Source organism: Symphalangus syndactylus, chromosome 14 (genome assembly GCF_028878055.3).
Source record: "Symphalangus syndactylus isolate Jambi chromosome 14, NHGRI_mSymSyn1-v2.1_pri, whole genome shotgun sequence".
NCBI classification, from domain to species: Eukaryota; Metazoa; Chordata; class Mammalia; order Primates; family Hylobatidae; genus Symphalangus; species Symphalangus syndactylus.
In genome coordinates, this window is record NC_072436.2 from 114,180,425 (window position 1) to 114,203,927 (window position 23,503).

Below are 23,503 nucleotides of genomic sequence, written 5' to 3' on the forward strand. Positions count from 1 at the left end.
TGGCTCTAGAACCTGGATTTGTAGAGGGGCCTCAGGGGCCACATCAAGTACGACAAGGGAGGTCCAGTGGCTGGGACCCATGACTGCTCTGCTCAGCCAGAACAGCCCAGAGCAGGGCTTCTCCACCTCGGTGCTGCTGGAGTTTGAGCCAGATGGCTTTCCACGTGGGGCTGCCTGTGCTGGGCAGGAGGTTTTTCAGCAGCCCTGGCCCCTGCCCACTAGAGGCCATTTACAACCCCTCCCCAGACACAACAAAAATGTCTCCAGACCTTGCCACTGGGTGGGAACCCCTGGCTTAGAGGGTACAGCAGAGTGCAGAGCTTGACAGCCCTCACTCTGTAACGTACCAGCCCGGTGATTCTGGGTAAGTTTCTTAACACTTCTGTGCCTCGGTTTCCCCATCTGTAAGATGGAGATGGTAACAGCACTGACCCACTGGGTTATTGTGATGGTCAAATGAGTTCCTGTTTGTTTTATTGATTGTTTAGTTTTTGAAACAGGGTCTCACTCTGTCACCCGGGCTGGAATGCAGTGGCGCGATCACAGCTCACTGCAGCCTTGACCTCCTAGACTCAAGTGATCCTCCGACCTTAGCCTCCTGAGTAGCTAGGACTACAGGCACAAGCCACCATGCCCAGCTAGTTTTGTTTATTTTCTGTAGAGATGAGATCTCACTGCGTTGCCCAAGCTGGTCTTGAACTCCTGGGCTCAAGCAATCCTCCCGCTTCAGCCTTCCTTTGGAAGTTGAAGTTGCTGGGATTATAGGCGTGAGCCACGGTGCCCAGCCCCTGCTAAATGTTTTGTAGGGGAACTTTAGGAGCCCTATGAGGCCTTCATTTTCCTATTAGGAGTATTTCCCTTGCCCTCTTGCCATGAATTCCTAGAGATCTTGCTTTCTCTGTCTCAGGACCTGGGATCCAGTTGGAGGATGGCGGTGATGGCAGGGAGGGTGCCCCCGTGAGAATGGAGTGGTACCGAGTGCTGTCAGCGCGATGCCAGGGACCTGGCCACCCGCTCTCAGGTCAGAGGCCAGCCCCAGTCAGGGGCTTGGTCAGGCCTGAGCAGCCAAGAGGCGGCCCCCCACCAGGAAGACGGGCTTCCCATGGGGCTGACAAGCCATACACCTGCCCCGAATGCGGCAAAGGCTTCAGCAAGACGTCCCACTTGACCAAGCACCAGCGCACACACACGGGCGAGCGGCCTTACAAGTGTCTGGTCTGCGGGAAGGGCTTTAGCGACCGCTCCAACTTTAGCACGCACCAGAGGGTGCACACGGGCGAGAAGCCCTACCCGTGCCCCGAGTGTGGGAAGCGCTTCAGCCAGAGCTCCAGCCTGGTCATCCACCGCAGGACGCACAGCGGGGAGCGACCCTATGCCTGCACGCAGTGCGGGAAGTGCTTCAACAACAGCTCGCACTTCAGCGCCCACCGCCGGACACACACAGGTGAGAAGCCCTACACCTGCCCGGCCTGTGGCAGGGGCTTCCGCCGGGGCACCGACCTGCACAAGCACCAGCGGACCCACATGGGGACAGGCTCCTTGCCAACGCTCCAGCCGGTGGCTCCTGGTGCCAAAGCCTGATCACCATGCCTGAAACTCCCTTTCCAGGACTCTCGTCCCTGGGCACAGAATTCAGGAAGCTGCTAGAGAGCCTGGTTCGAAAGCATTGCCAGCTGCCTGTTTCCTCCCATGGCCCAGTATGAGGCCAGCAGGGCACATTTGGGATGCCCAGGCCGCAGAGGAAGCTGGGCACTGGGTGCAGAGCAAGGGCAAGGACAGGCTCTATGACTGTCCAGTGGCAGCCAGAACAGGTGACACAGAGCGGAGGCTTCAGCCACAGAGATGCACTCAGGAGGCTAGAAGCTGACACTCAAGGTGTTCGTGGGGCTGGCTCCTGAAGGGCCTGGGAGGGTTCATCAGCCACTTCCAGCATCCAGTGGCTGTTGGCACGCAGCCTCATCACCACGTCCCAACCCCTCCTCTGTGTGTGTGTGACCCTGTGCGCTGTCTCTGTGTACCCCCTACCTGCTCCCCTTTTTTTTTTTTTTTTTTTTTTGAGACGGGGCCTTGCTCTGTCCCCCAGGCGGGAATACAGTGCCATGATCATAGCTCACTGCAGCCTCGAATCCCTGGGCTCAAGCGTTCCTCCTGCCTCAGCCTCCCGAGTAGCTGGGGTTACAGGTGTGTGCCGCCATGCCCAGTCTCTTTCTTGGTAGGGCCACTACTCACTGGGTTTAGGGTCCCCCAATACACTGTGACCTCATCTTAACTAATTATATCGTCAAAACCCGTGTTGCCAAACAAGGTCACATTCTGAGTTCTGGGTGGACATGTATCTGAGGGGCCCCTCGTCTGCTGCAGGGAGCCCTGCTGTACCCCAGCCTTCCCAGGACGTGGTCTCCAGTTTCTTCATCCTGCTAGAGTTTCCAAATGGAGCCCGGGGCTCTTCAGCGTTCCAGTCCCCTTCGCAGATCCATAGCTGCTCTGCAGGGTGGAAGACACCTGGGGCGGGAAAGCACCCCTGAGTTCCATCTTCCTGACATGTTGCCAGGGATGTGACAGACCTGACACCTCCCCAGGGCCGGGGCCCAGGGCTGCCTTTGCTCCTGGCCCCTTAGTGTCTGGGATGTGGCCTTCCATGGTTGCCCCACTTTGTCTTTCTAAGGTAAGAAGCCTTCACCTTCCAGCTTTTGTCTGGCCTGTGCTGCGTGGGAGCCACTGGTCTGTGCACATCCACAGTGGGTGAGTGGCCGAGACGAGCAGTGTGATAGAGCCCTTGGTGGGTTTGGTCATCTCGGAAGCCGTAGGGCAGCTGTGGAAACCACTGGGTTCTGGAACATTGCAGCCAGGCAGTGTTGTTCCTCACGGGTAGGTGGCCTTGGCCCTCATCCCAGCCTGGGATGCTCTGTTGCATTTGTCACCTATTCACTGTATATACTTGCACATTTGACCTTTTGGCACAGCCCAGGTTCCAGGTGCATGACCTGCCCTTTTCTCATTTCCTTAACTGACATATTTAGTGTCAGAGGCTGGGCACAGTGGCTCCCACGTATAATCCTAGCACTTTGGGAGGCCAAGGCGGGTGGATTGCTTGAGCCCGGGAGTTCAAGAGCAGCCTGGGCAATATAGAAAGACGTCTCCTCTACCAAAAAAAAAAAGCCAGGTGCAGTGGCTCACGCTTGTAATCCCAGCACTTTGGGACGCCGAGGCGGGTGGATCACAAGGTCAGGAGATCGAGACCATCCTGGCCAACATGGTGAAACCCCATCTCTACTAAAAATAAAAAAATTAGCTGGGCATGGTGGCACGGTGCGTGCCTCCCAGCTACTCGGGAGGCTGAGGCAAGAGAATCACTTGAACCATGGAGGCAGAGGTTGCAGTGAGCCGAGATCATACCGTTGTACTCCAGCCTGGCGACAGAACGAGACTCCACAAAAAAAAAAAAAAAAAAAATTAGCCAGGCACGATGGGGTGTGCCTGTAGGCCCAGCTACTTGAGAGGCTGAGGCTGGAGGATCACTTGAGCCCAGGAAGTTGAGGCTGCAGTGAGCTGTGATTGTGCCACGGCACTCAGCCTGGAAGACAGAGTGAGACCCTGTCTCAGATAAACAATTTTTTTTTTAAAGTCATTGCTTCTGGCCCCTGTGTGCTCTGTCCTGTGTCTGGGGCTGCCTGGTTGAGGGACGTCTTTTACCTTCTAGATCAGCTCTGGGATCTCTCATGGGGCATGAGGTACCCAGCTAGATGTGGCCAGGCCACCCTCCAGGAGCTAGCAAAGTGCCCAGCGTTGCTGACACCCATCTCCCTGGCACAGCCTGAGCCCCCAGGCCCCTCTCTCATATCCAGGCCTGTGCTGGAGGTGGCGGCCTGGGGGGAAGTGTGGTTGGGGTCTGTCCACTTCCCTCCTCCTGCCGAGGCTGTGGCCTCCCGCTGGCTCAGTGGGTCCCTGCCTGCTGCTTGGCCCCATCTCATGGGCATCATCCTCAGCACTCATGTGATGGGAGAGTTTCGTAGGAGCTGTGAGTCCCAGGTGCCTGCGTGTGCTGTGATGTTATCTCATGCAGTCCAGTGTGGGGGACTCCCATGATTTTCGTTTTTTTGTTTTGTTTTGAGACAGTCTCACTTCATTACCCAGGCTGGAGTGCAAGGCACGATCTCGGCTCACCACAACCTCCACCTCCCAGGTTCAAGTGATTCTCCTGCCTCAGCCTCCTGAGTAGCTGGGATTACAGGTGCGCACCACTATGCCCGGCTAATTTTTGTATTTTTAGTAGAGATGGGGTTTCTCCATGTTGGTCAGGCTGGTCTTGAACTCCTGACCTTGTGATCCACCCACCTCAGCCTCCCAAAGTGCTGGGATTACAGGCGTGAGCCACCGCGCCTGGCCATGATTCTCCTTCTGTGGGTGGAGGAACTGGGCACTGAGAGCGTGAAAACCTTGCCCAGGTGGCAGAGCCAACTTTGGACCCAGGTCTGACTTCCCGCCTCACTCCCCTTGCCTTGACAGACACAGTAACTCAGAGTTGAACTTGGAACAGAGTTTATTTTCCATCACTGTAAAACATTGTCAGTGAGGTTACTGGCATTAAAAAGGTGGGAGAAATGGAAGAAAATGGGGTTGAAGAAAAAAAAAGCCTTTGCTCTTGACAGCTAGGCAGCCACAGCGGAGGCCGCCAGGCTGCGAGGGCAGAGCCCAGTTATGGCTGCACGTGCCCCGGAGCGGAGGGGGCAGGGGAGGGTCTCTGTAGGTGGGAGAGGGCCTGGGGGCTGGGAGGCAGCCTGGCCTTGTGCCCTGCAGGAGGGACCTCCTGGGACGTTATGGAAGCCTGTCTTGCCTTTGACTTGTAACGAAAACGCCCCTCATCATTGGAAGTGGGGTCGGGTGGGGGTCCCCAGTGGCCAGATCACGTGGGGTCGGGAGAGCAGACATCTGTGGCCCTGATCTTGGCGGCCATTGACCACAGCCAAGCAGGGCCTGTCTTTTGCCTGGTACAAGGCTTGATGTAAAGAGACCCCTGCCCATCCTCAGTGGCATGGCAGCCAGGGGTGAACCCCAGGGGAAGCTGGGACACTGGCCTAAAGGCCCAGCGCCCTGCTGTGCTGCCTGAGCCCATGGCGCCGTGGGGCCCGAGGTGGTGATGATTTCTCTGTTCTTCCCACGGGGCAGGCAGCGGGACATATCCTGGAAACAGCGTTGGGGAGACAAACAGGTGCCCAGGTCAGGGCTGATCATAGCAGTTACAAAAGCATCCTGTGAAGACGGGGCTGCAGGACAGTGCTGGCAAAGGAACAGGACCCAGGAAGACCAGGCATGTCCTGTGGAGGGGCCGGGTCTTGGCAGGGGGCAAGCAGCTGTCCCCAGTTCTTGCTGGTGATCAACAAGTGAGGACGCTGCTCCATTCTACACAGGACAGCATTTCCAGGGGTTTCCAGTATTCTGTCTAGATTCATAAAGGTCAAAGGCCTTGAGAATCTATGTGTGCCTATCTTAGGTAAAGAAGAGAAAGAGAAAGCAAATTCTCGTTACTCCTCTTTCAAAAAGTTCATTAAAAGCCAGGCTGGCTGCTCACACCTGTAATCGCAGCACTGTGGAAGGCCTAGGCAGGAGGATTGAGAGGAGTTCGAGACCAACCTGGGCAACACTGTGAGACCCCCATCTCTACAAAAAAAAAATTAGCCGGGCGTGGTGGCATGCACCTGTAGTCCCAGCTGCTGTGTCTCAAAAAGAGAAAAAAAACACATGTATTAGGTCTGTGTGGGTAGGCATGCGTGTGTGTTGTGTGTTAATTTAGGTGCCCAAAATAGCAAGTATGCAGGAAGCCAGAAAATAAGGCTGAGGTCTCTTTCAACTCTGAAATCCTCTAAATATGTTTTACTTGGTTTTTTCTTTTTTTTTTTTGAGACGGAGTCTGGCTCTGTTGCCCAGGCTGGAGTTCAGTGGTGCGATCTCGGCTCACTGCAAGCTCCGCCTCCCAGGTTCACGGTGATTCTCCTGCCTCAGCCTCCCGAGTAGCTGGGACTACAGGCACCTGCCACCACGCCTGGCTATTTTTTGTATTTTTAGTAGAGACAGGGTTTCACCTTATTAGCCAGGATGGTTTCGATCTCCTGACCTCGTGATCTGCCCACCTCGGCCTCCCAAAGTGCTGGCATTACAGGCGTGAGCCACCGCGCCCTGCCTACTTGGTTTTTAAAAAGACCTTATTGATGGAAATAATAGATGCCCATTTAAAAAAATGCAGAACTGGAGAAAGATGAAGAGCCTCAGAGTCCCGCAGAGAGCAGCACCCCGTCCTCCTGCTGTCCCTGTCCATCTCAGAGGACCAGGCCCCTTTATCCCAAAGCTGTTGTCACATGTTACATACAGATTTGTATCTGCATCCTTGCTCTAAGTTCATGCACCTGTGACTGAGCTTTAACAGGGTGGGCAACAGTCCACAGTCTGAGGGTCTCTGCCTCTGGAATGCCCCTGCTAGTGGAACTGCAGGGACAACAAGGGGACACCGGGGCCCAGGGTCCATGGCAAGTCAGCCCGCCCCCACCCACTCCTGGGATCCCACTACCTGAGGCATCTATAGTTGGTCCAGAGAAGGCATCAGGGCCTCCCTGGCTGCCCCTGGCTCAGGAGCATCCCCCAGGGTTCTGGGCCCACTTCTTGGGAGTCGGGCCTGGGCACTCTGCTCCTTGGCACAGAGCTTCATGTGTTGCTTCCTCCCAGTTCCTGATCCAGGCGTGTCTTCAGGGGCCTGAGCCCTCCCGCCCTCGGGCCCCTTGCTGGCAGGCAGCTCGGGCTGGGCTATTCCCTTCCGAAAGGCCCTGAGCTGCTGGAGAAGCTGGCTCTTCCCAGTACAGCTCCTGTGACACAATGAGACCAAATTCACTCAACCCCATGGGGGCCGCACCTCCCAGCACTCCTTACTGAAACGTGAGAAAAGCAGGTGAGCCCAGCTCCCATTTCAGAGTAAGAATGCAATTCAGGCAGCCCATTGCTGCTGCCACTGCTGGGACCCAGTGGACGTGGGGGGGATGATGGAAGCTGTGCTGCCCCTCACCCCGTGCGGTGGGTGCAGCAAGACCTCACCACAGGTGGTAAATGTGCCAGGTGGAGGGCTTGCTGCAGAAAGCAGAGGTGGGACATCTGCAGGTGGCGGGAGGCCCCTTGGTGGTTACCGTAGCCCCAGGGAGGAAGGAGATGCCCCCTCTGCATCTCCCAGAGCTGCCATTTCTTCCTCCTCTTCCTCCTCCTCGCTGTCAGAGGAGCTGTGGCTGGAGCTGCAGGGAGAGAAATGGGTTTCTGGATGTGCCCACTCTACCTGGCGTTCCAACTCCTGTTGGGGCTTGAAGCACTCGGGCTTTGTTGGTGACCCAATGCAAGAGGGCAGCAGCCACACTGGAGGCCGGTGGACATCCTGCCAGGAGGTGAGGGCAGGTGTGGGTGGTGCCCTCCAGCCTAGACGTGTTGGGCTCTATTGCATAGAGCCCAGCCCGAGGAGGTGTGCCCTGTGCCCCTCTTCCCTCCCTGCAGGGACCCAGGGGGACTGTAGGCCAGACACCGTTCCAGGCTAAAAGCACTTTTCAATTGAGAATTGATCCAAGCCTTTTGAAGTCCCTATTCCTCCCCATTGGGATCCACCAGAGGCTTTGTGAGGTCAACAGGCAATTCTGCAAAGTAGAGGCTGGTATGGGGTAGTAACTGCCCTCTGGACCTTTCTGGGGACATGTGGTCTGGTGTCTCCGTCTGCCGCAGGTCAATAAAGATGGTGGGGGGCTCTGTTTTAAGTCTCATGCCCTGGGCCAGGTGCAGGCCTGGCCCGGCCTGGGAGTCCGGCTTCCTCGAGGCACATCTGAGATGAGAAAAGCAGGTGTTGTGGAGTCACTTCTCTGTGATAACTGTGTGATCTGCGCTGGGTTTGTCCAGTCACAGTGCTCGTGGCTGCCACCCAGTGAGTGTCCACTCTCTACCGACGGGCACATTAAACACATTCGCTTTTTTCAGAACGGCCTGCGAGATTTAGGCCACTGCTGGCCAACAGAACTTCCCTAATGATGGACATGCTCTCTATCTGTGGTAAGTGTAGCCACTTGCCACAAGTGGCCAAGTTTACATTTAAGCCAGTTAAAATCAAATGAATAAAAAATTCAGTTCCTCAGTCACATTCACCACGTTAGGTGTTTAATAGCCACACACGGCTAATGGCTGCCATGGTCAACACTGCAGTTCTCTCCATTTCTTTTTCTTTCTTTTTTTTTTTGAGACAGAGTCTTGCTCTGTCGCCCAGGCTGGACTGCAGTGGCGTGATCTTGGTCACTGCAACCTCCGCCTCCTGGGTTCAAGAGATTTCTCCTGCCTCAGCCTCGCAAGTAGCTGGGATTACAGGCATGCGCCAACATGCCTGGAAAATTTTTTTGTATTTTTAGTAGAGACGGGGTTTCACCATGTTAGCCAGGCTGGTCTCAAACTCCTGATCTCAGGTGATCTGCCTGCCTCAGCCTCCCAAAGTGCTGGGATTACAGGCATGAGCCACCGCGCCCAGCCAGGTTCAGCCACTTCTGTTAGGTACTTTTGGTTTCCAGGCACAGAAACCCACTGCTGGTCAGGTGAAAAGGGATTCACTCACTGGTTCTCAGATTCCTCAAGTGTGGAACAACCAAAGTGTGGGGAGGGCAGGCATATATAGGGGACTTACGGGACCCTGGGGCCCTGCCTCCACCTCTGCCTCTCCCAGCTTCACTGCAGCTTGCCTTTCTCCCTGTGGCAGGACAGGTGGCTGTTGCCCTTCCACCCCTACACAGAGACACAGAGACTGAAAAATCCCACGGCTGGGGTCACATGCCCAGGGCTGGACCAATCAGCTGTGGCCAGAGGGTCAGGGTCACGTGATAACCTTCCCACTCTCAGGGAGGCCTCATGGCCTCCCATTGAAGGGAGGGTTCCCACTGGGTTTGAGGAAAGAGCAGGTACTTTACGGCTTGAGTCCCAGCCCTGCCATTTATGGCCAGGGAGAGTCAACCTCTCTGAGCCTCAGTTTCCCCATCTCTAAAACGGGGATGACAGGAGTGACTGCCTGATCAGATGCTTGAGAGTGACTGACAAAATGCACATGGAGTGCCCCGCCCTTGGTAGGCCCAGTCAGTGCTACAAAACCATGGAGCCGTTCTAAAGGACCACAGGAGCCGGGCCTGGCTACAAGTCCCACCTGCTTCCTGACTCTGCCTCCTCGGTGTCCTGGGGGGTGTCGGCAGGCACCTTCTGGGCACAAGCAGAGGCCCTGGACTGCGTGGTGCACAGGAGGGCCAGCTGTTCCATGAGCCTGTTGTGGGTGCTCGGCACCGTGCGGTCTGAGGATGGCCAAAGGAGAGGCTGATTAGTGGGAACTTGGCCCCACTTGTGACTTACAGCAGCTGGAGACTCAGGACCCCTGGGGTCTCCGCATGTGAATGGACCCCAGGCTCCTCCACTGCCCCTGCCCAGCCCTCTCCCTACTCAGCCCTCTGAGGACTCCACCTCTAGCTCAGCAGAGCTGAGGGTAGCAGCATCTTTATGAGCAGGGCCTGTGGCACAAGGGCTTTGTGAAGTAGGAGTGACGTATTTTTAAAAGTTTATCGCACTTCCTCACACCTCGGTCCCACTTGTCACAGGTGATCATAATGAACAGTTCTGTGTGTTGACAAAAAAAAAAAATAACAATAGGGTCATCCTCTATAGGTTTTTTTTCAACTTCATTTTTTTCACTTTGTATATTACATGCTTCCACGTTAACCTACGGAGATCCCCTCATTGAGCCGCAGTGTATTCTGTGCTAAAACGATCTAGCTGGACTCCTACTGAATATGAGTTGTTTCCAGCTTTTCAGATTTTTAAACAACACTGCAGCAAACATCTCTGAACACACATCTTTACCTACTAGAGTAAGAGTGTAAGACAGATTTTCTAAGTGAAATAGCTTGATCAAAACGTTATGTGCCTTTAAAATAGAGAATACATTCGGCCGGGCACAGTGGCTCACACCTGTAATCCCAGCACTTTGGGAGGCTGAGGCAGACGGATTCTGAGGTCAAGAGTTCGAGACCAACCTGGCTAACATGGTGAAATCCTGTTTCTACTAAAAATACAAAAAAAATTAGCCAGGCATGGTGGTGCGTGCCTGTAATCCCAGCTACTCGGGAGGCTGAGGCAGGAGAATCACTTGAACCCAGGAAGTGGAGGTTGCAGTGAGCCGAGATCATGCCATTGCACTCCAGCTTGGGCAACAAGAGCGAAACTCTGTCTCAAAAAAAAAAAAAAAAAAAAAATACATTCTGCCCTACTCCCCTGCACAAAGGGAGTGCCAGTTACACACAAATACACACGCACACACATGCCCTCCAGAATGGTTGGCTCTCTACATCCTGCCTTATGGGATTTGAATTACAAACCAACAAAATGTATTTAACATAACACAGGCTGTCAATCACAGGGGACTCTTTGCTTTGGGAACAGAGGCGGAGGCGCCGCACCTGCCCTGGCTCCTCTGCCTGAGACCTGCCTCCCCTCGCCTTTGTGGCCTGAGTGGGTAGGGAGGGGTTGGAGAACTTTATTTTATTTGCAGGACTTCCCAGAGCAAAGCCATGGGTGTAGTGACAGTGGTGACATCCTTTGCCTCCCTTTTTAAATGGGGAGGCCAGGGGAAGCAGGAGTGTGCTTAGGAGCTGACTGCTCAGAAGGTGGGACTTCCTTCCCCCAGGAAGGAGGAGGAAGGAGAAGGAAGGAAGGCCGGCCCAGGGAGGTGGGGAAGAGGAGGTATGGGTCATGGGGTGGTATGTGGAGGCCTCTCCTTTGTCCCTAGAACCTGGCCCACGCCTGGCACGTAGCAGGTCATCACATATATGTTGAATGAATGAAGTCTTTCAGGGACTGGCAGCATGAGTGTTCAGGGCGGGGCCAGGAGGGAAGACATGTGGGCCGCAGGACTGTGACCAGCCTGCAGCCCTCTGTGTCTGAGGGGCCCAGGAAGGTGCTGCTTGTGGGGATTCATGTGGGCTCCCGTGTTCAAGGTCAGACCTTGAACTTGGCGGTGGTCAGCTGCCCACCACACAGTTCCAGGTGCACGATTTCCCTGGTTGTCTTCTTGCCCCGCCAGACTCTGAAGGATGTCATCCAAATCCCACGCTTCAAGTTGCTGAAATCATTAAAACCAGTGATTACGAGGATGCTGAGGGGTCCCAGAGGCATGAGTACCTGCTTCACAGCTGCTGTGACCCACAGAGATGGTCATAGGATGTTGGGGGGTAGAAATCAGGAATTAAATGCATGACAGAGTTTGCAAATGGGCTGACCCCACCTTTCCATTACAGATTGAACGCCTCCGTTAAGGTGGGCCTGCACTTTGCCACCTCCTTCCTATGCTTTCTTGGGGATCAGTACTGTACTTTTGTTTTTGGCACAAAGACGTCTGACCTGAAGGAAACCCTGTGTTGTTGTTTCATTTTGTTTTGTTTTTGAGACCGAGTCTCACTCTGTCACCCAGGCTGGAGTATAGTGGTGCAAGCTCAGCTCACTGCAACCTCCACCTCCCAGGTTCAAGTGATTCTCCTGCCTCAGCCTCCCAAGTAGCTGGAATTATAGGCATGCGCCACCACACCCGGTTAAATTTTTTTTTTTTTGTATTTTTAGTAGAGACGGGGTTTCACCATGTTGGCCAGGCTGGTCTCCAACAAACTCCTGACCTTAGGTGATCCATCTGCCTCTGCCTCCGCCTCCGCCTCCGCCTCCCAAAGTGCTGAGATTACAGGCATGAGCCACCACGCCCAGCCTAATTTTTGTACTTTTAGTAGAAATGGGGTTTCACCATGTTGGCTAGGCTGGTCTTGAATGCCTGACCTCAAGCAATCCATCTGTCTGGGTCTCCCAAAGTGTTGCGATTACAGGCGTGAGCCACTGCGCCCAGCCAAACCCTGTGTTGTTTTCAGAAACACTATTTAGGTTCATACAGGTTCACAATGTTTGGAGGTTAAAAAATTTTGTTATTTTAAGAATCAAGCTGTTCCAGGAAGGAGCTAAAACTGGAAGTCTTGGCAGTGAGTGCTTAGGGGCAGAGTGAGTGAGAGGAGAAGGGAGGAAATTAATCAAGAATTCATGTTTATCATATGACCTTTCAACTCTTTGCAGCCCTCTAAGTGGAGAAAAATAAGTTTTTAGGTGAGCAGAAAGAACGGTTGATTTAAACAGTAGTAAAGATGACTTCTGTGTATACCTGGTGCCAGTTTTCTCTAAGCCGTTAAGAAAAATTATCCAAAATGTGTAAAACCGAGGTGTGATAGTTACTTTTCTGTCCAGTAGACAAGATAACTCCTCTAGGACATGAATGTGACAAGCATATGTCTGCATTCCTCTCTTTTTCCCCAGTGTTTTACAAAATCCCAATTTCTTTTTTTTTGAGATGGAGTCTAGCTCTGTCACCCAAACTGGAGTGCAGGGGCGTGATCTCCATCTCCTGGATTCAAGCGATTCTCCTGCCTCAGCCTCCCAAGTAGTGGGACTACAGGCGTGCACCACCACACTTGGCTAATTTTTGTATTTTTAATAGAGTCAGGGTTTCACCATGTTGGCCAGGCTGGTCTCGAACTCCTGACCTCAGATGTTCCTCCTGCCTCGGCTTCCCAAAGTGCTGGGATTACAGCCGTGAGACACTACACCTGGCCAAAATCCCAATTTCTTATGATCTCATTAAACCGGCGCTGTCATCCTGCTGGTTCCCTCATTAATGCACTAAATACAACTTTTTAACAGGTGCTCACTAGTTTATGAGAATGAAGGCTTTCATATTTTGAGATCAGGCTTTGACAGAACCAGGTTCTATATTTTAGATATGGCTATATGTATTTATGAACATCCTTGGGAGTGAAATTCCTTTTTTCTCTCTCTTTTTAAATTTATACATTATTTTTATTATTATTTTTTTTTTTTTGAGACGGAGTCTCGCTCTGTCGCCCGGCTGGAGTGCAGTGGTGCAATCTCGGCTCACTGCAAGCTCTGCCTCCCAGCCTCCCAGGTTCACGCCATTCTCCTGCCTCAGCTTCCTGAGTAGCTGGGACTACAGGCGCCCGCCACCACGCCCAGCTAATTATTTTTTTTTGTATTTTTAGTAGAGATGGGGTTTCATCGTGTTAGCCAGGATGATTTCTTTTTTTTCAGAGATGAGGGTCTCACCATGTTGACCAGGCTGGTCTTGAATTCCTGGGCTCCCGCCTCGGCCTCCCAAAGTGCTGGGATTACAGGTGCGAGCCACTGTGCCTGGCCTCCTTTTCTCTCTTTAAAGAAGGCAGGCCCTGCTTGTTCTGTGTTCTTGTTAACCCTCCCCCAGGATGTGCTCTGCTGGGACCCTCCACCCCTCTACTGAGACAGGTACACGGAATGGTGGATAATGGGCCTAAGGTCCTAGTGGGCCAGCCCTCAAGCTGCTTCTAGCCCCAGTGCATGGGAACAGCGGCCATGCCACAGGTAACAGGCCTGAGAAAGAGCCAGGCACTGGGAGGCGCCTACCTGGAGCGAGAGCACTGGTGGTCCCTCCAGAGGCTCCACGAGGGGCATTTTCGATCTGGGAGCTGACTCCACAGCATGGCAGGGCGCCTCCTTCACCCCGCCGTGGTCACTGCTAGTCGGGCCACAGGCATCCCGGGTGACTTTCTGGAGGATGTCCTTCTCTATCATCTTCCTTCTCTCCTGTCGGAGGGCCTGGCGGTTCACACATTCTTGTGAGGCGGTGCTGGAGAGCTCTGCCTTTGGGTCTCCTTCATGGCAGGAGAGAGTGGCTTCGGCCTGTGGGTCCCAGGGAGGACCCTGGGATCCTTTGGTGTTGAAAGACAGTCTTCCAAGGTCGCCTTCCAGCCACCTGGGGGTCTCCTCGGCCATCCCAAGAAGAGCGCTGACCTCACCAGAGCTTTCAAAAGGCTTGCCAGGGTCTCTTCCTTCCTGAGAGGATGCATCCCTTGTCCTTGTGTTCCGTCTGCTCCCAGGTTCTGTGGCCAATTCTGCAGGCACCAGAACTGGCTGTCGAGAAAACAGGTATGTTCAGTTAGCATCCTCAAAAACATGCTTCAGGGAATGTTTTTCATAGTAAAATATGTACATAATTTATTTTTTTTGAGGTGAAGTCTCGCTTTGTTGCTCAGGCTGCAGTGCAGTGGTGCGATCATAGCTCACTGCAGCCTTGACTTCCCTGGCCCAGGCGATCCTCCCACTTCAGCCTCCCAAGTAGCTAGGATGACAGGCACATACTACCAGGCCCAGTTAATTTTTTTAAATAGTATTTTGTAGTGATGGAGTCTCTACAACATAGTTGGTCTTCCAGGCTTGTCTCAAGTTCCTGGCCTCAAGCAATCTTCCTGCCTCAGCCTCCCAAAGTGGTGGGATTACAGGCATGAGCCACTGTGCCTGACCTCTTTTAACCATTTTTAACTGCACACTTCACTCTACTAAAAATACAAAAATTAGCCAGCACAGTGGCGCACGTGTAATCCCAGCTACTTGGGAGGCTGAAGTGGGAGGATCGCTTCAGCTCGGGAGGTGGAGGCTGCAGTGAGCGGTGAGAGCACCATTGTATTCCAGCCTGGGTGACACAGCGAGATCCTGTCTCAAAAAAAAAAAAAAAAAAGACAGTTGGAAAGCTACTGTTGAATATGGGCTGGCTAAAGACAGCACCACTGAGGCATCCTGCTATTTAAATACAAGGTTAGAGTGGAATGTATTGTTACAGCAATGGAACAATATTTAAATTATCAATAATGATAATGTTGGGGCTCAGAAATTGATACCCCAAGCTGGAGTACAAGCCATCCTTCCACCTCAGCCTCCTGAGTAGCTGGGACCACAGGCACACCACCACACCCAACTAATTTTTTTTTTTTTTTTTTTTTTTTTTTTTTTTTTTTGAGACAGAGTCTCGCTCTGTCGCCCGGGCTGGAGTGCAGTGGCGCAATCTCGGCTCACTGCAAGCTCCGCCTCCCGGGTTCACGCCATTCTCCTGCCTCAGCCTCCGAGTAGCTGGGACTACAGGCGCCCGCCACCGCGCCCGGCTAATTTTTTGTATTTTTTAGTAGAGACGGGGTTTCACCGTGGTCTCGATCTCCTGACCTCGTGATCCGCTCGCCTCGGCCTCCCAAAGTGCTGGGATTACAAGCGTGCGCCACCGCGCCCGGCCCCAACTAATTTTTTAGTAGAGATCCCACATTACAAAAAAAAAGAAAAAATCATCCAGAAGAGTTTCTAAAGTAATTGATTGTAGAAATGCAGAAGCAAAATAAAATCACATGGAAACTGTTCCACCTGAACCCTCCAGAGTTCTTAGCTGCCCTGGGGATCTCTCTTGTGTGGGGTTATTTCAAACCTAGGTCTAGGCATGGCTGGGCTGACGGGGATTTCCTTCAAGGTGATGGGCGGGGCATGTCCTGCTTCTGGGAGATGATCTGCTTCAGTGCCCACGCCCTCCCATTCAGTAGGTTAATGGTTCTCAGCAGAACACCTGAGAAAAGTTACACTGGAGTTAGGCCCCGCCCCCATTTTGGAAGTGGGTTAGTGTCTCTACACTGTTTTCTTTTCTTTTTTTTTTTTTTTGAGACGGAGTCTCACTCTGTTGCCCAGGCTGGAGCGTGCAGTGGCGTGATCTTGGCTCACTGCAACCTCCGCTCCCCCGGGTTCATTTGATTCTCCTGTCTCAGCCTCTGGAGTAGCTGCGATTACAGGCACCTGCCACCATGCCCAGCTAATTTTTGTATTTTTAGTAGAGATAGTGTTTCACCATGTTGGCCAGGCTGGTCTCAAACTCCTGACTTCAAGTGATCCACCCATACTGGTCTCCCATAATGCTGGGATTACAGGCGTGAGCCACTGTGCTCGGCCAGAAGTGGGGTCTTGCTGTATTGCCCAGGCTGGTCTCAAACTCCTGGCCTCATGGGAACCTCTGTCTCAGCCTCCAGCACTGGCACCACAGGCCTGCGTTGGCACGCTTAGTCCACATTTGCTCATTGTCTCCTGAGTTGTCCCTCCCATGAGGTCCAGCTTGTGTGCTTGCTCAGGCACTGATAGGCCATCTTCCTCCCTCCCACTCCCCACTGTAGCCTGTAGCAGTTTAGTTTAGTTTAGTAAACCAGAGTTCCTGTGTACTCGCCAGGTGCTGGGATGAGCCAGGTAGCCATGAAGCCAGCTAGGTTAAGGGAGAGACATTTAGGACAAGCAGTCGTGACAATGGCCAGAAGCTATTCAGGATGCCATGGTAGAAAACAGGATAGGAGAGATCAAGAGGAAGAGAAGGGTCAAAATCGGATGGAAAATCAAGTCCGCATGCCAGCCCTGAGGTGCTGGGCTCCCCAGGAGAGGGAGGTGCGTGGAGGTTAGATGTTGGGCATCGGAATACCTTGGGTTGTACATGGGGACAAAAAAAAAAAGCACCAGGTGTCATGGAAATGCTAGACCAGTGGTTTAGACCAGTCGGTTTAGACTTACATTGCACACACAAAGGCGTACACTCTTCTGTGTCCCACAGAGCTCGGGAAGGGACTCTTCAGCTGCAGCAACCCAGGCCCTGGACTTGTCGCCATCAGCAGGATCTTCAGCCAGCTCCTCCGACAGGTCTGGAATCAGGGCGGTTTGGTTTCGCTGGAAGATGAACAGCTCCTCTTCCCCATAGTCCGACTGTGGACAAATGAGAGGGCTTTGGAGGACAAGGCAGCAGGCAGAGCCCTGATGGCCTAGCCATCCCCGCTCTCCACTCTCACTTCCAGCCCAGCCCTGCTGCTCAGGAGCCCGGGGGAGATCCGGTTCTCTCCCAGTCAGCCTTGCCATGCGCGGCTTCTTGCCACCGTTTAGAAACCGGCTCAGCAGCATCACTTCGTGGAGGTGAGATTGGGGCTCCTGGTTCTGCAAGTACCTCGCATACAGCAGGTGCTTCATTAATGCCTCATGTGACATGAACAGGGCAGTGAGGTGGTAGCTGAAAGAGCAGGGTCCAGCCCTCCCCATCCCCTGTGAACTTGAGCCATCACTTACACAGCTTAGTTTGTCTTCTTGAAGGGGCTGGGGCTCATACTCTCAAATGAGACTGAAGGTGTGGAAACACCCTGAGCACTGAGGTGCGGGGTCCCCTTAGGTACTCCTTAGCCTCGCCATGCACTGGATGATGTCTGAGGTCCCTGAAGCTCTGTTGCTGGTGCCCAGGTAGGACCCAAACCCAGCCCATTCCTTTTAAAACCCTCACACTGTCTCTCAATGCCCAGTGCCAACCTGTGCACTGAGCAGCCCCTGCCAGGAGCATCTTTAGCAGGGTCTTACACCTGCATCTAGGGCTATTGGTCTGAGCATCTTTGAGGGCCATTTCAGGGACCCCAAACCACAAATGCAGAATCCTTCGAAGGCTTATCACAATGCACTGGAATTGTGCATTCTCAGTGGGTGTTCTGGCCCTGTCCTGGCCCGAGAGAGTGGAGAATAGCAGAATGGAAAGGACAGAACTTCTGCATCGAGTTGACCTGGGTTCCAAGTCAGCACCAAAAACTCCACTGAAAGGGTCTCCCAAGATGCTGAGCACCAATACCCATGCTCAGAGATAACAATCAAGGCAGAAGAAAGAGTAAAGGAGGAAATAGGCACCCAGAAAACACAACTTTGAGTCTGGCCATGTGATTTAAAGTAAAATGACAACAAACTGCAGAGGTCAGCGGGGGAAGTCTTCAGAGAAGTGCTCCAAAGCTGTCCTGGCCAGCGTCATGCCTGCTCTGGTAGGAAGGACAAGGCGTCCAGGGAGAGAGTTCTTGCTTACCAAGGAGGAGTCTGAGTCCAGAGACGGGAGCTGGTCTTTGACAGCCTTGAGGATGGCATCCCAGGGCCCCATCTGGGAGGCCCAGGGAGAGCCCAGCAAGGGTGCCATGCCTTCATCGTTGGATGCCATGAGGGTCCAGGCTTCCAGATGCCTTCTCAGTGCACCATCATCCGAGGAGCTCTGTGGGGCACACAGGGTGATGGAAGAGGGTCCGGGCCACTGAAGGTCAGGAGAGCAGGGGCTGCCCTACCAGCTGTAGGAGACCAAACAGGCTGGCAGACCTCACCACCTGCCTCAGTTTCCTTCTGGTTATGCAAGGTCCTGTTAGTGCCAGGCACTGTATGTGTATGTGTGTGTGTGTGTGTGTGTGTGTTCCCACTCATGCACACATGTGGAGCTTGCAGGTATATAATGTATATAGTGATATATACATAATATACAAATATATGTATTGATATAAATATGCATATGTAGATATATCTACATGTTATATAGAATGCCATATGTATGATATATAATGATATATAGGTATATTTTATATATACCCCATATAGCATAACTATTCTCTTCATTTCATAGGCTCAGGGTGTTTAGTAAATAGCAACAGTGGACTCTGAATCGGGGAATTTCAAGTCCTACTACCCTTTACTGCCCTTTACCAAGGAACAGAAGACACGTTGCTTTTTCGTTTTGGAGACAGGGTCTGGCTTTGTCACCCAGGCTGGAGTGCAGTGGTACAATGATAGCTCACTGAGGCCTTGGCCTCCTGAGCTCAAGTGATCCTCCCACCTCAGCCTCCTGAATAACTGAGACTACAGGTGTGTACCACCACATCTGGTTAATATTTTTATTTTTTGTAGAGATGGAGTCTCCCTGTTGCCCAGGCTGGTCTCAAACTCCTGGCCTCAAGTGATCCTCTTGGCTCAGCCTACCAAAGTGCTGGGATTATAGGCATGTGCCACCACGCCTGGCTGACAGTTTGGAGTCACCAAGTGATTTCTTTTTTTTTTTTTTTTTTTTTTTTGGAGTCACTACTCTGACCAGCCCCTGCATTTGTATCTTAGAGTCTTAAAGGAGATGGTCCTGTTCTTCAGGGGGCTGGGGAGCTTGAGCTTGAGAGATGGAGGGTAAGGGTGCTCTATAGCCAGTGTCAGAACTCTGCAGCTCGAGAGGCCGCTGTGGCTTTGGCCCTGCAGTCAGTGCCCCTTCATCCCCAATCAGGGCAGCGGCAGGAGATGTGAACTGGGGGCTGCTTGCTTCCTCCGTACTTCTGGGACCAGGGCACGTGCTTGGTGCACTCTGAACTGGGAGCAGCAGGCTGGGGACGCATCTGGTGCACACACCCAGCGGGTGTTTTTTGTAACTAGAGCTCTGTTCCACAATTCAGGGCACAGTATTTCCTAGGGCAACAGAATCGTCGAGATGAAGAGGGCCTCCAGAAACTCTGATAAACTTCAGGCGGACAAGACAATAGGGGAGGGAACGGCATTACCGGCAAAAGGAAGAGTATGTACACTGGCTCAAATGAATGAACCGCCCAACAGGTCTAAGGGAAGAAAGTGTCAGTTGCTGGAATCTCCGGTGAAAACGGACCAGACAATGTAGGGCCCTGAACGCCAAGTTGAGGAGCTTGGCGCATCCAGAAGGCGAAGGGGAGGCTCGGAGCCGCCTCTGAATAACGGCCTTCCTGCTCCGTCTCGGGGTCGGTTTCTCAGCTGCAGCCTGTTAGCCCCGCCACAGCCCCGCCCCGGTTCCCAGAGCCCCGCCCCCAGCCGGGCTGCCACGAGGCTGCCGGTTGTTATGGCAACCAGACGCAAACAGCCTCCCGGGTCGAGCTTTTAAATTTTAAAGCTGTGGAAGTGGAAAGCCCATCGCTCCTCCTCTCACCCACCCCCAGCCCGTATTTGCCCGCGTTTTGTTCAACTCCCTGCAGGCGCAGCAGGCCCGAGGCCCCTCACCTCAGGCCTCTGCCTCCACTCCCCACGCTGTCCTGACAGCGCTATAAACAGCCTCCAGCGCGTCACTCCGGTCGCGTCCGCCCCTCGGGCCGCGCCGCAGGTACAGAGGCTGTCCCCTTCTTCGGCACTCTCCCTCTCAGCGGAGCTTTACATTACTAGACTGCCTCCGCGTTCCTCTCCCCGCCCCGCTCCTCTTTCGGGCCTTTGCGCGTCCTGCCTATCCTGCAATGGGATTGGTTCCCCTGGAGGGCGGGGGCGGGGCAGGACAAACACCACTAGCTCATTGGCTACCGCGGGCATCAGACAACGAGGTGGGAAGCTGACCGGAAGGTCCGGGTGCGGGACGTGTACATTCCACGGCGCCCGGGAGCTGTCCCGGTGCCGACCCGCGAGCTTCCCGGCGTGCTCCGCGCCCTCCCGCAACTACTTCCGGGGCGGGTGCCGGGGGCTGTGGCCCGGCGAGGCAGCGTGGCGGCTAGCTGCTCGGGAGGTTGGCGACGGCAGCCCGAGGGCGGCGCAAGGCCTGAGGCCCAGCACAGGTGGGTTCCGCGGCGGCGCGGCACCAGCACTTGCCCGCACCTGCTGCTCGCCTAGACCCGGCGCTTGGGCGTCCCGCGCTGCACTTGCTCGCCGCGTGACTGGAGGACCGAGCCCCGCGCGGCGTGACTGGAGGAGCAAGCCCCCACATTTTCTTTATGTGGTTGTGGCGTGGGGACAGTAATGCCCTGTGCGCCGTAGCGTTCTTGTGGGGTTGTGGCCGGGGGGCGTCGGGAAGCGTCACTGCTGTGAGTTACGGGTTTGTCGGCCAGGGACCCGCCCCGGGGCCAGTGAGCTAGCTTTGCGATGCGGTTCCAGGGGGCGAGAGGGGGTGCCCGGCTGCTTTCACAGACCTCCTCTGTGGGCGTGACAGTTACCACCAGCATCACATTTGTTAAGATTTTTAAAATTTTTTTTAATTTTTGTGGGTACCTAGTAGGTGTATATATTTATGGCGTATATGAGAGATTTTGATACAGGCATGCAGTTAGTAATAATCACATGTAAAATGGGGTCTCCATCCCTTCAAGCATTTATCCTTTGTGTTACAAACAATCTGATTATACTCTGAGTTATTTTTAAATGTGCAGCCGGGCGCGGTGGCTCACTCACGCCTGTAATCCTAGCACTTTGGGAGGCCAAGGCGGGCGGATCGCCTGAAGTCAAGGATTCGTGACCAGCCTGGCCAACATGAGGAAACTCCATCTCTACTAACCATACGAAAACTAGCCTGGCGGGGGTAGTTCATACCTGTAATCTCAGCTACTCGGGAGGCTGAGGCAGGAGAATCGCTTGAACCCAGGAGGCGGAGGTTGCAGTGAGCCGAGATCACGCCGCTGCCCTCTAGCCTGGGTAACAGACTGAGGCTCCGTCTCAAATAATAAATAAATAATTAAATAAAATGTGCAATTAGATTATATTGACTATAGTCACCCTGTTGTGCGATCAAATGCTAGATATTTTTTATTTTCTTTTGAGACGGAGTCTCGCTCTGTCGCCCAGGCTGGAGTGCAGTGTCGCAATCAAGTACTAGATCTTATTCATTCTATTTTTTTTTTTTTTGTATCTATTAAGCATCCCCACCCTCCACTAACCTTCCCAGCCTTGGTTACAGTAGAAGTAACCATCCTTCTACTCTCTATCATGAGTTCAATTATTTTGATTTTTAGATAACCACAAATAAGTGAGAACATGCAATATTTGTCTTTCTGTGCCTGGCTTATTTCATTAAACGTAACGATCTCCACTTCCATCCATGTTGTTGGCAAATGATAGGATCTCATTCTTTTTTTATGGCTGAATAGTACTCCATTGTGTCTAAGTACCACATTTTCTTTTTTTTTTTTTTTTTTTTTTTTGAGACGGGGTCTCGCTGTCGCCCAGGCTGGAGTGCAGTGGAGCGATCTCGGCTCACTGCAGGCTCCGCCCCGTGGGGTTCACGCCATTCTCCTGCCTCAGCCTCCCGAGTAGCTGGGACTACAGGCGCCCGCCACCTCGCCCGGCTAATTTTTTGTATTTTTAGTAGAGACGGGGTTTCAATGTGTTAGCCAGGATGGTCTCGATCTCCTGACCTTGTGATCCGCCCGCCTCGGCCTCCCAAAGTGCTGGGATTACAGGCATGAGCCACCGCGCCTGGCCGAGTACCACATTTTCTTTAGGATTCATTGTAAAGGTAACAGATACTTAGTATTTTCAGAATGGACAGAACCGAAAAGTTGAATGAAAACTAAAACGTCTTATCTGGAGTGCTACTTTACGCCACACCACTCGGGAAGGGACGTTTTAGTTTTCACTTTAGTGTTTTTTGTTGTTGTTGTTGTTTTTTTTTTTTTTTTTTTTTTTTGAGACGGAGTCTCGCTCTGTCGCCCAGGCTGGAGTGCAGTGGCGCAGTCTCGGCTCACTGCAAGCTCTGCCTCCCGGGTTCACGCCATTCTCCTGCCTCAGCCTCTCCGAGTAGCTGGGACTACAGGCGCCCGCCACCACGCCCGGCTAATTTTTTTTTGTATTTTTAGTAGAGACGGGGTTTCACCGTGGTCTCGATCTCCTGACCTCGTGATCCGCCCGCCTCGGCCTCCCAAAGTGCTGGGATTACAAGCGTGAGCCACCGCGCCCGGCCATTGTTGTTGTTTTTTTTTGAGACAGAATCTCGCTCTGTTGCTCAGGCTGGAGTGTAGTGGCTTGATCTCGGCTCACTGCAATCGCCTCCCAGGCTCAAGCGATTCTCCTGTCTCAGCCTCCTGAGTACTGAGACTACAGGCGCCCACGACCACGCCCAGCTAATTTTTGTAATTTTAGTAAAGATGGGATTTCACCATTTTGGCCAGGCTGGTCTGGAACTCCTGGCCTGAAGTGGTCCATCAGGCTTGGTTTGGTTCTGATTGTCCTTCAGACCTCTAGGAGTGTCAGATGTGCAAGTCTCCAATAAATAGAGAACACGGCCTCACCCTGCAGGAGGCCTTTGGAGTGGAAGAGACGTGCCCAGTGAAGGCTTGAGGGAGGTATGGAAGGGACTCTGAACTGACCCTCAGCTCATTTGGTTTCTTATCCAGGCTTCATTGGCCAGGACTGTTAGGGTGGGATTCTCACCTGCAAAGTGAGGGAAGGGGACTGCACGATCTTGGGCTCTGCTAGCTGAAGAGGTGGTGGTTCCAGGAAGGAGAGCTTTGCTTGCCCCACCGCACCTGCACACACTCTTCGCCAAGGGCCTGTGAAGTGTTTATCCCCCACATTGGTGGCTTGTTTCTTTAGCCATCTTGGCTGTCAGCTGGGGCTTGGAAGCATTCTTTAGTAGAAACTGAGGTCCTCATCGCATCTGTTAACTACCATAGCACCTGTAGGTCATCGCAACATGACAAGGCCTTTGTTTTTGCCTTTGCTCCCTTTCCTGCCCTTGTTTCCTGGCACTCTTGTACCTAAGGATTCTACTAGGAAGCTGATGACTTGCCCTTGATTTGGGGGATTCCTGGTGTGCCGTTACCCATGTAGGCCCATCTCGGGGAAAGTGTCACCCCACCAGTTCACCAGCCTGTTATATTTCCCCCCATAGCTCTCTCTTCAAAGGATGCCTAAGTGGATTCCAATTCAGTTGACCATTGCTGCGTGCCACCGATCACATCCTGGTTTCCCTACTGGGGAATTGCTTTCTATTTTTTTCAGAAAAATTTATTTTTGGCCGGGCGCGGTGGCTCACGCTTGTAATCCCAGCACTTTGGGAGGC

General features: G+C 53.1%; 3 protein-coding genes across 34 annotated transcripts in view; 2 read left to right on the forward strand and 1 right to left on the reverse strand.

The window, feature by feature from the left end:
• The window catches only part of ZNF500 (zinc finger protein 500), a 25,416-nt gene extending 13,591 nt beyond the window's left edge, over positions 1-11,825 (forward strand). For 2 of the 5 annotated variants that reach the window (XM_055242875.2, XM_055242878.2), the window contains one exon: positions 908-3,628. In XM_055242875.2, the coding sequence (XP_055098850.1) occupies positions 908-1,581 (674 nt within the window). In that variant the 3' untranslated portion in view covers positions 1,582-3,628. Of the gene's footprint in view, positions 1-907; positions 3,629-4,116; positions 4,550-7,995; positions 8,219-11,333 lie in introns of those variants that run through there. The other 3 variants (XM_063618310.1, XM_055242877.2, XM_055242876.2) reach the window with 3 other exon arrangements.
• On the reverse strand, positions 4,523-20,030 carry DNAAF8 (dynein axonemal assembly factor 8). 7 transcript variants are annotated; one of them, XR_010115815.1, is made up of 11 exons: positions 19,750-20,030; positions 17,792-17,971; positions 16,480-16,668; positions 13,522-14,028; positions 11,041-11,158; positions 9,197-9,338; positions 7,706-7,843; positions 7,170-7,271; positions 6,563-6,854; positions 5,572-5,658; positions 4,523-5,440 (listed from the first exon to the last, which is right to left on the reverse strand). XR_010115815.1 is itself a non-coding variant. In XM_063618299.1 (10 exons), the coding sequence occupies exons 2-9, from the start codon at positions 17,918-17,920 to the stop codon at positions 6,572-6,574; spliced, it is 1,608 nt and encodes a 535-aa protein (XP_063474369.1). In that variant the 5' UTR covers positions 17,921-17,971; positions 19,750-20,030; the 3' UTR covers positions 4,523-5,181; positions 6,563-6,571. The 7 variants fall into 7 exon arrangements, 5 of the variants coding, with proteins under 5 accessions (XP_063474369.1, XP_063474372.1, XP_063474370.1 ...); XM_063618299.1 differs by lacking the exon at positions 5,572-5,658 and having other exon boundaries at positions 4,523-5,181; XM_063618302.1 differs by lacking the exon at positions 5,572-5,658.
• Positions 20,031-20,059: 29 nt separating this feature from the next.
• The window catches only part of ANKS3 (ankyrin repeat and sterile alpha motif domain containing 3), a 39,308-nt gene continuing 35,864 nt past the window's right edge, over positions 20,060-23,503 (forward strand). For 10 of the 22 annotated variants that reach the window (XR_010115801.1, XR_010115808.1, XR_010115804.1 and 7 more), the window contains exon 1: positions 20,118-20,288. The gene's annotated coding sequence lies outside the window, so the exon portion shown is untranslated. Of the gene's footprint in view, positions 20,289-23,503 lie in introns of all 22 variants that reach the window. The other 12 variants (XR_010115802.1, XR_010115806.1, XR_010115807.1 and 9 more) reach the window with 5 other exon arrangements.